Source organism: Chinchilla lanigera, unplaced genomic scaffold (genome assembly GCF_000276665.1).
Source record: "Chinchilla lanigera isolate Chin_1 unplaced genomic scaffold, ChiLan1.0 scaffold00012, whole genome shotgun sequence".
Lineage (NCBI taxonomy): Eukaryota > Metazoa > Chordata > Mammalia > Rodentia > Chinchillidae > Chinchilla > Chinchilla lanigera.
Window position 1 is genome coordinate 29,615,168 of NW_004955413.1, and position 14,692 is coordinate 29,629,859.

The 14,692-nt window shown below is 56.1% G+C and overlaps 1 protein-coding gene across 1 annotated transcript in view; it reads right to left on the reverse strand.

Moving 5' to 3' along the window:
• Window positions 1–7,650: 7,650 nt before the first annotated feature.
• Window positions 7,651–14,692, reverse strand: part of Kiaa0930 (KIAA0930 ortholog) — a gene marked incomplete at its 5' end in the record, with an annotated part of 31,676 nt that continues 24,634 nt past the window's right edge. Inside the window, 6 exon segments of the mRNA XM_005379479.2 lie at window positions 7,651–8,843; window positions 9,222–9,380; window positions 10,323–10,485; window positions 12,478–12,672; window positions 13,099–13,239; window positions 14,416–14,517. Of these exon segments, the coding sequence (XP_005379536.2) occupies window positions 8,803–8,843; window positions 9,222–9,380; window positions 10,323–10,485; window positions 12,478–12,672; window positions 13,099–13,239; window positions 14,416–14,517 (801 nt within the window).

The following is a 14,692-nucleotide window of genomic DNA, read 5'->3' on the forward strand; positions in this document are numbered from 1 at the left end:
GCTATGACTGGATGTGGTCCAACTCTTAGCTCTGTGTGCAGCCTGGGGAGGAAGTGGCAGTTGGTTTTGTGTTTCTTTTTTAGATTTGAGGGAGTTCATAAGTTTTTGTTACAGATGCTTTATAGTAAACAAGTGGTTGATGGTAAAATAATACCGGCCTTGTCCTGTTTGCGTATAGGGTTATCCAGCTTTTTTAAAAATGAAGTAGGAATAAGGGGAACCAGTTTCAAAGTGTTGAGTTTTGCCACAGGTTCCCACGGTCCTAACCGGCATGTAGTCATGGCCATTGCTAGGAACACTTCAGTGTTACTTGTACGACACTCGGTTAGCACCTGCACGTGTGGTGGACGTTTACAGCACAAGAGGATGGTGACTGGGTTACCCTTTTAACCTCCCCGCCCCTAAAGCCAAGTTTGTTTTTAAATCAGTGGATGTGTGTAGCTTTCTTTTTTTCTAACATTCCCAGCAAATTTTTGCTGCTAAGACTATCACTGTTAAAGTGAAAATTACAGGGAAAAATGTATTTTCATAAAACTCTTTTATGCTTTAGGAACTTGTTGGTCTCCACTTTATGTATTTGTATAAAAGAACTGTGTGGGTTTTATTGTAAACTCCAACTCCTTGTGTGCTACTTGGGGGAAGCAGGGCCCCTGGAGGGCTTTGTTCTCTATGGTGTTGGAGCTCATTCTAATCCATGGGTGATTTTTGTTCAATTTACTTTTAACAAAATGTTAGAAATCAGGCTTTAGAATGTTTAATGTAGACTTCAGCTTGGTAATCTGTAAGTTGTATTCATACACTTGGCCTAAAGTAAGGTGTGTATTTTTTTTTCCCTTAAATTATAACTTAAATTGCATCTTCACAAATGCTAAGTATCTCTGTGCTTTAATTTTTTTTCAAACTGACAGGTACATCTCAGCCTTTTTTTTTGTTTTTTTTTTTTTTTTTTTTTTTTTTTTTGCACATTCCCGTTAAGCAAAAAAATTGAGTGTTAAACTGTCTTCCTTACTAGAATTACACACTGAAAATGTCCAGGTTTTTTTTGGGGGGGTGCTTGGTTTGGTTTCTTAGGTTTTACTTTTTTAGTACTGGGGATTGAACTCAGGGCCTTGTACATATGGGCAAAAACTCTACCACTGAGCTACATTCCCAGCCCTTTTAATTTTTTTGAGACAGGGTCTTGCCATGTTTCCCAGGCTGGCCTTGAACTTGTGATTCTGCCTCTGCTTCCCAGGCAGCTGGGGTTACAGGTGTGCACCACCATGCCTGGCCAACAGGTCCAGTTTTTAAAGAACTTTAGATTGTGTTTTACATGAGGGACAAGTCTGACCATTCATGGACCGATTTTCTTCAAGAGGATTATTTTATTTTACGATTTCACTAAGTCATATCTTTTATATGCTGCATGCCAAAAAAAAAAAAAATTACCTGTTCGGGGTGGAAGAAGAAAAAATATTTCATCTTACTATTGAAGAGTTAAAAACAAGTTTTCACCGAGAGCCTGTTCACTATGGTTTTAAAGACATTTGTGCTTGAGCATTTGCCAGTAATTGTAGTATTTCCAGAGTCACAGTGCAAGTGTAAGGCATCTGAAGGCTTTTTTTTTTTTTTTTTTTTGGTGGTACTGGGGTCGAACTCAGGGCCTTGTGCATGCTAGGCAAGCACTCTAGCACTGAGCCACACACACCCCCAGCCTCATCCAAAGACTTTGCACACACAGTGGCTCACCGCACACTGTGGGTTCTCATTCTGGAGTGGCCTGCGGCTGTGGGTCGGGAGTATGTGGCACTGGTCCGTCCTTGCTCCTGCGGGCATGGTCACCGTGTGCCCTTGGCCAGCAGCAGTTGAGGTCGGGACTAAGAACTCGCTGTTGGTGCAGACAGAATTGCAAGGGAGATGTCAAACTGTGTAGCAATCAAATGGAGAAATTGTTTGCTTTGGACTTTAAATAGGAAACTTTTCTACAATTAAAATACTTGAAATGTCAGACAATATAATCTCAGTTTGTATTAGTTTTTGAATGATCCCTTTGAGGAAGTGTAACAATCCATGAAATGTGAATAAATGGAAAGTAAACAGAAGCAGTGCTCGATGTGTTTGTGCTCGTTTGGAACGTGCGGGGTGGGGACACAGGTAGACAGGCTGCAGGAAGTCGCAGCAGCAGGCAGCTGTCACCGTCTGTGTGGGATGCACCACTTCCGGGGCTCAGGGATGAGCTAGAGCAGGGCTGGGGGCCTCACCGGCTGAGGGTGACTACATTTCTTTTAAAAACGGAAGCAACCTGGATTTGTGCTCAGGTCTCAGGCAAAGTGAGCTCTCTTGAGAATATTTTAAAATTCAGACAATGATCGAGAAAAATACATCATTTTGTTTATGTAATTCTAAATTTTTGATTTAGAAAATTAATACTAAAGAATTAACATTAAATTCTAACTATGATAATGCTTTGGAGTCATGGGCATAATTTTTGAACCGGGTTTGACGGGAAATCCTAAATGATGCAAAGGGGCGCTTCCTGGGGCGAAGCCTGTGCCCCACTAGAGGACCTCTCAGTGTGGCCCTGGGACCAGCAACCCCAAAAACCCTTGCCAGAGATGCAAAGCCTTGGACCCAGACTGTCCTGGAACTCATGATCCCCTTGCCTCAGCCTCCCAAATGCTGGGATTACAATTGTGGATAGCCACTATTTTTTAAATTGAGGTCGAATTTACATAAAATTAACCCTTTTAAAGTGTTTAATATAGTGGAGGTTTTTATTTTCTTTTTGCAAGGAGGTACTGGGGATTGAACCTGGGATCCTCATGCTTAACTCCATCCCCAACCCTTTCTAAGTTTTAAATTTTGAGACAGGATCTCATTAAGTTACCAAGCTGCCCATACTAAGTTGGAATTTGGGATCTTCCTGCCTCAGCCTCCCGCAGTGCTGGGATTACAGGTAAGTGCCCCATGCCTGGCTTGTTTTTATTGTACTGGGGATGAAACCCAGGACCCAGTGCGCGTGAGGCAAACGCCCTACCAGAGCTCCAGCCAGCCCAAGAGCACAGGCTCTTAGTGTACCCCGAGTTGTCGGCCATTGCTCCTGATTCCAGAGTATTTTCATCAGTGACTGCTGGGTTTGAACACGTGGCCCTGAATCTCGGTGAGTCGAGGACCACAGCTGGAGTGCGCTTCCTCTGTGCGCCCCGGCCCAGAGACAACGTGAAGACCCCTGCGCCCCACCTGGGGGTGAGGTGTCACCTCAGTGTCACTGCCCCCAGGGAGGTGGGTGGTGGCTCTGCACCGCCTAGGGAAAGCCCCGGCCTTGCTTTACGCGTGACGTGGCTTGTGGGGGTGCCCCACCTACGTGGCTCTTCAGACAAGCCCTTGAACATACCGATGACTGAACCAGCTTCAGGATTTGCTAATCTTGAGCAAAACTTTATTGAAAATATAATCAAATTCACTGAAAACCATGGTTTATTTCAAACTGAGCAACCTCTTGTTCATCAGGTAGAGTCCAAGATGAGAAAGACCCCTCCTGCACATGAGGGGGACGGGCGGGGGGAGGCAGGCTCTGCGGGGAGCGGCCGCTCTGGCGATGCAGCGCGGTGGCTCAGGACGGCACCCTTTCTCGGCTCACCCGCCGAGTCGGGACTTTGCCCTTGTGTCTCAGTGTCCTTCCCTTCCCGGGACTGGATGCCGATGGCTCCCCGTCCAGGGAGCGCTTCCTCCCCGCTGGGGCCTGACGGTTGCTCCCGCCAGCGGCCAGAGTCCCAAGGGAAAGCTGGGCCTGGGCGACAGGAAGCCACCGCGGGAGCCCCGAGGCCTCCCGGACGCCCCAGCACAGTGTTTCCGCCGTGTTCCGGCGAGGCCTTCCCGACCGCTCAGCGGGAGCTTGCTCGCCTGTGAAGTCGCTTGGTGCTCGCTGACTGTACCAAGCCCGCATTTCTCACAGGCCTCCTTCCTGCCTCCGTGCAGTGTCTTAGGCCTTCCTTCTGCCTCACCTGTGGCAGAGGAAGGCCTCTGGCTCTTAACAAAAACCTACTCTGCGAGGTGGCTCTGCGGCTGTAACTACCTATGATGAACTCGCATTAGATGCTGGGACCCAAAGCCAAAAAACATGCGCGTCTGCTCCATGTCCTCCGCAGGGTCCAGAACAGCACCTTCCAGAAGGCCCGGGGGCGTGCATCCGAGCTGCCAATCTCAAGTCCAAGTTCCCACCTCCATTCCAGTCATGTTCTCGCCTCTACAAGGGTTTCAGAGTCCGCTAGAGAAAGCTTGGGGTGTTTCACAGTGCAACAGGAGCGTGTATGGGATTCTGGGTACCGACCGCCACACCCAGAGCGCCTCTCACCGTGGCACTGCCCCTCGGACTCCTCCAGACTCCTCGGCACAGGGCGATTCCTTCCGGCCCCGCACGTCCTGATCCAGAGCAGTACCTCATGTGAAAGCTCCAAAGAGATTTAAGGACTCTGGAACAAACGAAGGCTCACTCATCAAACCATCCCTTTGTTGTAATGTCCGCAAAGAGCCTGAAACGTGTATTACAGAAAAATAACTAGGTACAGATTAGAGAGAATCAGAAGAAAAATAAGTTCACTATGTAACATGCAAAGCGACTTTGCAAAGAAACATGAAATCATAAGTGACGCTAACAGCCAGCCACAAATCCCACTTGTGGATTTCTACTGGATGGGGAAGGTGCGGGAGAGGTTTACCGAAATAACACTACGATAAGCTGACTACTGTATCCAGCAGATGCTATTGCGGTGCTTTTGCTTAAACGTATTTGTAGAAATCATGAGTTAAACCTAAAGTAGCAAAAAAAAGAAAAGAGAAAATTCCGATGCTTTCTTTGCAGATTTAATTACTCGCATACATGTAGTTCACTTGGAAGCCACAAAAGATTATTATTTACATCTGGACTTCCTGACCTACGAAGTGGGGCCTGAAGTCGAGGAAGGTAAGGAGGAGGAGGGCTGGCAGCAGAGCTGAGCTGCAGATCGCTGTTGTTTCTGACCCCCGGAGCTCAAGGCCTGGAATCGTTAACGATAGAAATGCCGAGTCACCTTAAGAGTAATAGAAAACTGTAAACACACACTCTCTGCGTCCGTCCGCGGTGGCTCCTCCACGTCCCCTGCCACGGGCACTGGCCCAGCCCCAGGCCACGAGGTGTCACCTGTCTTCTGTGTGCCGGTGTCTGTCTGTGGGTCCCAAGGGATCCCTTCCTCACAGAGGAGCACATCAGTGAAAGGGAAGAGAAAAGAACCAGTGGGCACCACCCCCGCTCCCGGCAGGACCGCATGGCACTCTGGCCCCAGGCCTAACAGCTGCCCCTGACGGCCACAGCCTCCCCTCCCTGGGCTGTCTGCCCCCACGCGCAAGGGCATGACACCGTCACATCTTATGGAATCCCTGTCCTGTTTAGAAAGAATTCTGCTTTCGGACAAAGACAAGAGCAAGCCTGGACAGGGACCACCGATGTCATGTCAAGACGCTCAATTTCAGCTACCCTGGAAAACTGACTAGGGAGTGGTGAAACCTGCGCAGCTCAGTAACACGTTGGCTGTTTATCCTCCTTCAGTGGTCCTGGCGGTTAAACCCAGGGCCTTCATGCTGAGCTTCACTCCCAGCCCTTTTTAATTTTTTTAAAACAAAGGTCTCAAGGGCTGGGGATACAGCGCAGTAGCACAGCACCTGCCTGGCAAGCTTGAGGTCGTAAGTTTGACTCCTGGTACTGAAAAAAAAACAAAAACAAAAACAGAAGCAAAGGCCTCACTGAGTTGCCCAAGCAGGACTCAAACTTGCAATCCTCCTACCTTAGCCTCCCAAGTGCTGGGATTACAGGAGTGTCCTTTACTATAAAAGGCTTTAAAGAATTTTGGTCAACAGTCATTAGACTATAACAACTGCACAAGGTCTGGAATATCTTTTAACAACAACAAAACAGATTTTACTGCGATTTTAAAGTCTTCTGCCGGGAGTGGTGGCGCATGCCTGTAATCCCAGCACTCGGGAGGCAGAGACAGGAGTATCACTGAGTTTGAGGTCAGTCTGGGCTACAAAGTGTTAGTTCAAGGCCAGCCTGGACTACATAGTGAGACCCTGTCTCAAAAAGACAAAAACAGGGCTGGGGATATAGCTCAGTGGCACAAGTGCCTGCCTAGCAAGGGCAAGGTCCTGAGTTCGATTCCCGGTACCAAAAACAAAAACAAAATAAAAGACAAAAACAAAAGAAGTATTCTACTACTTAATGTATTTTGATTATGAAAGCAAAAGATAGATCCGGGTTTGATTCTCAGTGGATTCTTTGAGGGTAAAAGCACATCAGGAACAAGTCCTCATGTTCTTACTTGGCTTTTCCCTGGAGACAGAAACCTGGTTCCTAAGGGCCCACCGTCCCTCAAGTGACTAAGCGTTAACACTGACTCCCACCGCGGGCTAGGCCATGTTTGGCTTCTGCTTCCTCTTCATTGCTTCCCTGCTACTTGCGTTTTAAGTGAGCTGCTTTTATGCGCAAGTAGGCGGTCCAGCAAGACTTGGGAAGGCAGCCTGACACCAGCAGGAAAGTTGTAAGTGGAGGTATGCCTGTCCCTACTCAGAATCCAGGATTGTGACATTTCTTTAAATGGAAAAAAAAAAAAAAAAACAAGACAAAAACCCTTTCTTCCAAATGTCCGACAACAAGGACACCTAGGTTTCCTCAAAGGAAAACTACTTTAATTCCAGTTCTCACCCAAGACATGAAAGCACACTGTGGTCATCCCTGTATGGTACAGGACACAGATGTGTTCCCGCAATAAGATGTGGCCTTCAGGGTCCTGGGCTCCAGTCCTAGCTGTCATTTGTTCCTCCAATACTCTTACTGATGTCATTTATTACTCCGAAACAGCAAACCTCAGTGTGACAGCTGGCAATTGAGTTATCAAGCACCTCTGAGCATGACTGCAGTTCAGTATCAGAAGCGCCCCTCGGAGTTCACAGGCATCGCAAATGGAGGGTGACCTCTACAGCCCTGTACGGGGCCCAGGGCGGCCTCAGTGGCACGCACTGGTCTAGCACAGATGAAGCCTGGGGTTCCGCCCCCAGCACAGTAAAAACCCTTCAGTCAACAAAACTCCACATCTGCGTGTTTCTGCGACCTCCAAAGCCCCTTTTTCTGCACCTGCAATTGTTCTCAGCTACCCCATCCTCCACTTGCCAAGCCAGGCGGGTCTGGCCAGGACAGCACCAGGAGGAGCCGCGCGGAGCTCCACCCTCTGCCAGCAGGGGCCTCCTCCCAGAAAGGCCCTCCCTCAGGGTCCAGAAGGACCAGGGAGAAAAATCCCTGCCACACGGGTGTCTCAGCCACAAACACAGGGACAGTACCGGGCACTCTGGGGCCCTCGACACGCTCAGGGGCCTGTGCCTCTGCTTCCACCCTCCAAGTGAGCTGACTGTGGCCCTGAGACACTGGTGAGCACAAGACCCCAGGAAGGCTGAGCCTTAGCTTGGCTAGAACCACACAGGTGAGGCCATGCAGAGGTCGGATCCTGCATCTCTGCAGAGCGGCCCGGCGATGGGAATGATAACTCGATCACACCCTGACCTGGCTGTGCACTTGAACCCTGGAGGTGTCAGTGAGGTAGGTGGTATTGGCCCCATTTTACAGGTGGGCAAATTGAGGCAGAATGAAATGCAATAGCTCGCTTTTAATAACAACATACAAAATCTGGAGAAAGCCCCAAAGTAGTCCTGTCCCCAGAGCTCACAGAATGGAAACAGATGGGAGAATAGCTGCTCTCTCCTACTGACAAGAGGTCTCCACACATTTACCCGGAGCCCTCCAGGGGGCCAAGGGCCTCGAACCAGAACAGCAACAGAGAGACGAAGCTTATAGTCAACTCCCAGGTGGGCAGGGGAGGCTCCAGGTACTGGGGAGACCAGGCTGCAGCCACGCATGCGCATAAACAGCTCTGGCTGCAAGGGGGTGGCCTGTGATGAGCCCAGCACGCTGGTGGCAGGAACTGGGCAAGGGGACTGTACAGCCCCTCGCCCAGAAGATGCCGTCTGCTGGCGGGGGGGCAGCAGGATGCCAACCCCAGCCGCTCAGACACCCTGGCTACCAAGCTCTCCCACCTGGCCTGAGGACCCAGTTCTGCAGGTCCCTCCAGCTAAGGCCCGGAGCCAATGGCCCCGGGTGGAGGCATGTGTGTTGGCGATGTTCTTTGGCTGGAAGCGAAGGCCAATCTGGGGGGGTCTAGGTTGTCTGCTCAGCTAGAGAAGGTTCTGGAACTGGGCACAGGGCGAGGTATTCCCAGCCCAGGGCAAAGCCGATGAATACGTCATATCTCCCACTCCCTGGGGAGCCTGCTGTGACAACGTGTGTCGAGGGGAGGATGGACGCTGGAGTTCAGGGTACCAAGTCATGAAACCTGCCCGGGGCCTTGGAAGGAAGCCCGGCCAGTCTGACTCACAGGGCGCCTGGCTGGGCAGCGTCCACCTGCTGTCGGGTTGGGACATGGCCTGTGGCCAGGATCCGGCTGTCTTTTGCTGTCTGTGGCCTCCTGGTGTCCCTGGCCCTGTCTAGGTGCGGAGGGTGCTCCGGAGACAGGCAGGAGTGAGGGCAGGGTGCAGGGCAGGAGCAGAGCCAGCGGGGAGGAGGACGAGGCACTTCAGTTTGGGCTGGTGTTTGTGGATCGGCCCTGGCCCCGGAGTCGAGCGGCCCCGCCTGGCTGCAGCCCTGGCGCTGGTTGTCACAGAAGACCCCGGTGGCGGTGACAGGTAGGCACTTGGCAGCAGTCCCCAGGCCTCAGGGCCAGGGCTCCGTGTGGCTCTGCCACACTAGGTCATCAGGATGGGCTTCTGCCGTACCTCCAGGATGTCTGGGCGGAGAGAAGCAGACGACACCAAGGCTCAACACCAGGCGCTACAGCCACCCAGCTCCTCTGACAGAGGAGCACCGCCACCACCATGCATGCATGTCGGCTCAGGCCACAGGGCTGCAGGTGCCAGGGCGGAGCGGGCAGGGCACCAGGAACCCCCGCCTGGAAGGGCTGCAGGTCCAGGTCAGCAAGGTGGCAAAAGCCGGGCACACAGCTGCTCAGGACGGCAAGGTGAAGCTACAGCCTCACATGATGTCTGCAGCAGGGAGCCCGGGACCCCCACATGGAAACCCGGGGGGGCAGCGCCTGCCGACGCCCAGGGCCCAGGAGCCAGGCCGCCCACCTGCAGGGCTCTGCGTGTCACTGTCACCGCGTTACCTGTTAAGATCCGATGCAGCGGCAAAGTGACGTAGGTCAAGTGTGCATAGAGAAGGAAGTTTCCATCAGCTCTGTTCAGCTTCAGCCAGGACCCAACCAGGGACCTCCCCGTGCCAGACAGGGAGCGGGAGCGCAGGTTGGTGGCATTGTGCAGGTCGGCTGTGGGGGAGAGGGCAGTCAGGGCCCTGGGGCCACCAGAGGACACACACACTCCAGCCGGCACTGCCGCAGCTCGGGAAGGGCCCTGCTCCTCCCTGTGCCTTCTCTGCCGGCTTCGGGCCTGCCGGCCTCAGGCCTGGGGCGGCCCTTCCCTGTCGCCCTCCTGTGGTCCTCAAGGGAGGCAGCCTGCAGTGGCCACCTGCACTTCGCTACCACGCTGGAAATGAACCTGGGGATGGGGGCCCAGGGGCCATATAAGGACAGGCACAGGCCACACCTCAGCCACCCCCGGGCAGGCCCCAGCCTCAGGACCAGGGTCAGAACGAAGACACCAGCTCCCCGTCACAGCCACAGCCCCAGGACCCCTCCCCCAAGGCTAGCTTGGGATAGAGCCGGTCCATACATGGTGAAGTCTGCACACTTTCGCACACTCTGCAAATGTGCACGGAGCCCACGGGGACGCACCCCGTCCCAAGGATGGGGGATGCCCCCACCTCACCAGCAGAGCTCCCAGAACCTCCCTATCTGTGACACTTTCCCCGTGGACTGCCACGTGGCCGGTCCCTGCAGTGGCTTCCTGGACCTGGAAGCCTGAGGACACCTGAGGTCTGGCAGGCAGTGGGACTGACCACTGAGGACATGGCAGGGGCCAGTGGGAGGACGTCTGGCCCCAGAGATCAGGGACTGGCCAGGCAGCCCCGAGGCCACCAGGATGAAGGTTCCAGAGTGGGGACACATGGGCCAGGGAGCGGCAGAGCAGGAAGCAGGTGCACGTGGGCCCACGTGGCCCTCTGCGCACGGAGCGGCCGGCCTGGGCCACAGGAGCCCGCAGCAGCAGGGCATGCGTCAGTCTGTCTGTTGGTCCATCCCCAGCTCCTGCCACATGGCACAGTGCTCTAGACACTAATGAACAAAGGGACGCCCGACTGCAGGCCCGCTCACCTCCGCCATCTTCCTCCCGGAAGAACTCCTCGCTGTCATTGGCCGAGTGTGACTTCTTCATCTCGGCGATGCGGTTGCGGGGCACCTTCCTCTTGAGGGAGGGGGAGAAGAAGGCGGGCCGGCTGTTCCGCTCGGGCGTGGGGGGCGTGCTGAAGGAGGTCACCTGCGGACAAGGGGCTCAGTCACAGAGCCGCTCCAGAGCCACCCTCCGACGACCCCCGCGCCGGCTCGGAAGGGGACACTGGTGAGGGCCGGGAGCCCGACTGGGACAGCGCCGGCTGCCGCCCAGCACACGGAAGGGCTCTTCCAGGCCCCCGGTGGGGACGCCAAGCACGGGACCTTGGGCCACACCCTGACGCGTGGAAGGGGAGGAGGCAGCGACCGTGCCTGCCTCGGGTCACCAAGTGGAGAGACAGACACACGTGGGGTGCAGCCCCGGCCTGCGCTCCCGGCTCCCCACACCCTCTGTGAGCACTATGGCCACGGAGCTCCCTGCTCGCCTCTCCTCCCTTCACCAGCTCCCTCCACACCCACTCGGGACAGGTGGGCACAGGCAGGCACAGGACATCGGTCCCTGCCCTCAAGGAGCTCACAGTCTGCTGGGGGCAAAAGACACAAAGTGACAACCAAGGACAGCATGCTGGTACTGGGACGGAAGGGGGAGCACAGAACGTGGGAGCACAGAGTCAGAAGGGACGGACAGCCTGGGAAAGCAGGTAAGCTTCCTGGAGGAGGCGCTGCTCGAGCCGGGTCTTGAAGGACGAGTAGGAGTTCGCCCGGTGAAGAAGGGGGGGAAGGGCGTTCCAGGCAGAGGGAACTGGGCCCATCTCCTCCCTCCTCCCCACGCAAACAAGAATCGGAGCAGCAAGATGAGCTGGGCCTGAGACTCCGGGAGTCCTCGGCCTCCTCGTCACAGCTCTGACATCCAGCAGAGTCCCCCGCGGCTGCTGGACTGCTGGGCTCCACACGGTGCTCCCAAGAGCAGGGAAGGTTTTAAAAGACAAGAAAAACAACACCAGAAACCACAAGACACACAGTCTGCATTCATCGTGCACTGGTTACAAGGGACCCCTGGGGACACCACAGAGCAGGAGGCAGGGCCCGGCCTCTGGGCTGCAGCTCCGCTGGGTGACCCCAGCCACTCCTCCCCTGGGCCCGCAGCCGCTCCAGGCCACTCCACTCGGCAGACGGAGAAAGCAGGGACCAAGCAGGTGCAGCAACACGCATGTGGCCCCTCAGCAGACCCGAAGGCCAGCCTCAGCCCCGGCTCTGTCTGGCACAGGCCCAGCCGCGTCTTACCCAGGACGCGCAGGCACCATGGGGGTGACTTGGGGCCGGGAGAAGCCGAGGCCTGTGTCTCAGACTCAGAGCACAGAGGGCCCCTGGGGGTCTCACCCATCTTCGAAAAAAATAGCACTTCTAGGTTTCATTGGGCTTAGAAAACATAGACTGCAGAATGTACCGAAACAGAACACAGGTACACAACAGACAAAGAAGACCCCATCTGACCCCAGGGAGAGGTGGGTGAAGGCTGTGAGAAGGGGCACCCCTCCTGGCCGGCGCCAGGCACAGCGTTTCCCACCAACAGTGGAAGTGGTGATCTGAACTGCTACAGGGCACTCCATGGGGCCCAGCCGCCCCCACCCCGCCGCCAAGGCCAGGCAGGCACCACGCCGGACCCCCACCCGGTAAGCAGGTGTTCACACCCATTTCTGAATGTGCAAGCTGAGCCTCAGCAAGTAAGGGCGGCAGAGCTGGACCCCAGCCTGGCCCAGCTTGCAGTGTCTCCAGGGCAAAGTGCACAACCAGGCAGCAGCCACCCTCGGGGATCTGCCAACAGGCCCAGCACCCTGTAGACACACAGGCTGGCTGAGAGCCAGGGCCTGGGGCCTCTGTGAGCTCTATCCAGCCCGGTGGGAGAGGGAGGCCAGGTCTTCCCTGCCCCATCGAGCTCACTGGGGACTCCTGTGGTCCCCCAGGCAGCCACCTGGCTCCCAGTCAGTCTCTTCTGTCTCAGGGAGGCACCCGGAACACCAGCCACTGTGTGTCGCTGGGCAAGGCCACACCCTCTCTGAGCCTCAGCCTCCTGCTCATCATGGGGCTGGGGCGAGGGAGATGGCGGGCAGCAGCCCCACCCCAGGCGCGTAGCCCTTACCCGCTCGTGCATGGGCGAGGCCGGGCTGGAGTCCTCCTCGGTGCCGCAGGGGGACGTGTCGCCAGTGGACACGCGGCTGACGGCCATCTCGGCGTGGCCCTTGCCCTGGGGCCCCTTCATGCGCACGAACTCCATGTTGTTGTACTTGTAGAAGCCGAACGACATCTTCTGGGCCATGCGCGCAGCCACGCTCACCTGTGCAGGGCGGGATGCGGCCCGAGTGGGCGAGGTGTGGACAGCCCCGAGGGCCCCGAGAGGGAGGGTCTGATGCCAGGCTGACGCTGGCCTTCCACCTTGAGGGCCCAGCCACAGCGCTGCCACCCGGCCCTCCCGGGACGGTGTCCACTGCAGGAGCAACCTGTCCACCCAGCGGTCCCTCTGCAGCAACAGAAAGCCAGGGTCAGCTGCCACCCCAGGGGCCGCAGAGCAGGGGACGGACCGCCCGCCCTCACTTTCAGCGGGAGCAGGTGGCCAAGGCACTGTGAAGCCCAAACACAGGCCAGGGCCTCAGGAGCAGCCAGGGGACGGACGGCGGTCCCTGTGACGGGGCGGTGCCAGTGCGGGCGTGGGGAGTCCACACAGAGGCCGGGGAGAGGACAGGGAGCCCAGGCCCGCACTCACTCGGTTGTCATAAACCTTCTTGAGCGCCTCGTAGCGGATGGAGCCCTGGAAGATGACCCCTTGGAATGTGTTGGTTTTGTCACTGGCCACCAGCTCCACGCAGACCATCTCTCCCTCCCCCACAGTCATGTCGCTGAACACCTGGGGGACGCAGACAGGACGCGGCGGCACGAGGTGAGCAACGGAGCTGCTGGGCCGCGCGGCCCGGCCACCCACGCAAGGCCAGCTGGCCGTCCCAGGGCTCCCCGTGCTCTAGGTGGAAGCACTAGCTGGTGCTAGGGCTGGGGACGCGCTAGCTGGGCTACCATATGTCCTCTGCTCTCGAGCTGGATGGTTCCACGTCCTCCTCAGCAGCTAGAAAGCTCAGCCCTGCCTGGCCCACCTCGCCCTGACCCCAGTGCCTAAGCCCCGGTCAAAAGCCCAGCGGCACTGACAGGCACCACCTTTTTGTTTGTTTGGTACCCGGAATCGAACTCACAACCTCATGCTTGCCAGACAGGCTCTGTGCCACTGAGCTATATCCCCAGGCCTCTTCTTTTTTTTCTCTTTGGTACCAGGAATCGAACTCAGGACCTTGTGCTTGCCAGGCAGGCTCTTATGCCCCTAAGCTATATCCCTGGCCCCCGGCACCCCTTCTCTAAGGACAAGCGCTGGACCCAGGAGTCCCAGACAGGGACGGCAACATCCTGCCAAGTCTCTGAGTTTGCGCTCCCAGGGGCTGGCATAGCTTCAAGGTCACAGTCCATCACCTCCCAGCCTCAGGCGCTTCAAGGGCCACTGTGCCCCGCAGACTGCCCGAGAACCGCCTGTCTCTGGCGTCCCCCAGGCCCTGACTGCCCGGGGCCAGTATGTGGGACACCCGCCCAGGGCCTGACTAGAGGACAGCCGCAGGGGCAGTGGGGTCAGCTGCTTCCTCCCTCCCTGACACCCAGGTTTGTCCCCCCAGTCGCACTCTCAGCTGCCCCACTTCAGCTGCCATAGAACAAAGGCTTCTCCTCCAAAGCCCGTCCTGCCCGACGCCTCAGTGCTCTGAGGGGTGGGCATGGGGGCCGCTGGGGGCCCCAGGCAATGACTATGTGAGTTTACACCACATCCTCATGCAGGACAGACAGTCGTGACACTCATGTACAAATGAGGAAACTGAGGCACTGAGCTGGGAGAGCTTGCTTGCCCCCAGTCAAACACTGGAAAGAGACCGTCACACTGGCAGGCATCCAGGCCTCCCCGCTCCAAGCTGCCAGACACTGGAAGAAGGTCCTCGCCCTCGAATGCCCCAAAAGCAAGCCGAGGGGCCAGCAGCCAGGGCCGGCAGCTCACCTCCTCAAAGCTATCGATCATAAAGAAGATGTTGGGGTAACTCATCTTGGACTCTTCCCCTTTGCTGTCCATGGGGTGCTTGCTAGGCGAGGCAAACACTTGCTAAAAGAAAGCAAAACAAATGTTCTACAGTGCCGGGTGGAGAAGGAGGCGTGCCAGGCAGCACCACACCGCTCAGCCCAGGAAGGCAGATTTTCAGGGACGAGAGAGGCCTCACCCTGCAACAGACCCTGTGCCACCCCAGAGACGGGCCACGAGGCCACACTGCCCGGAGCCA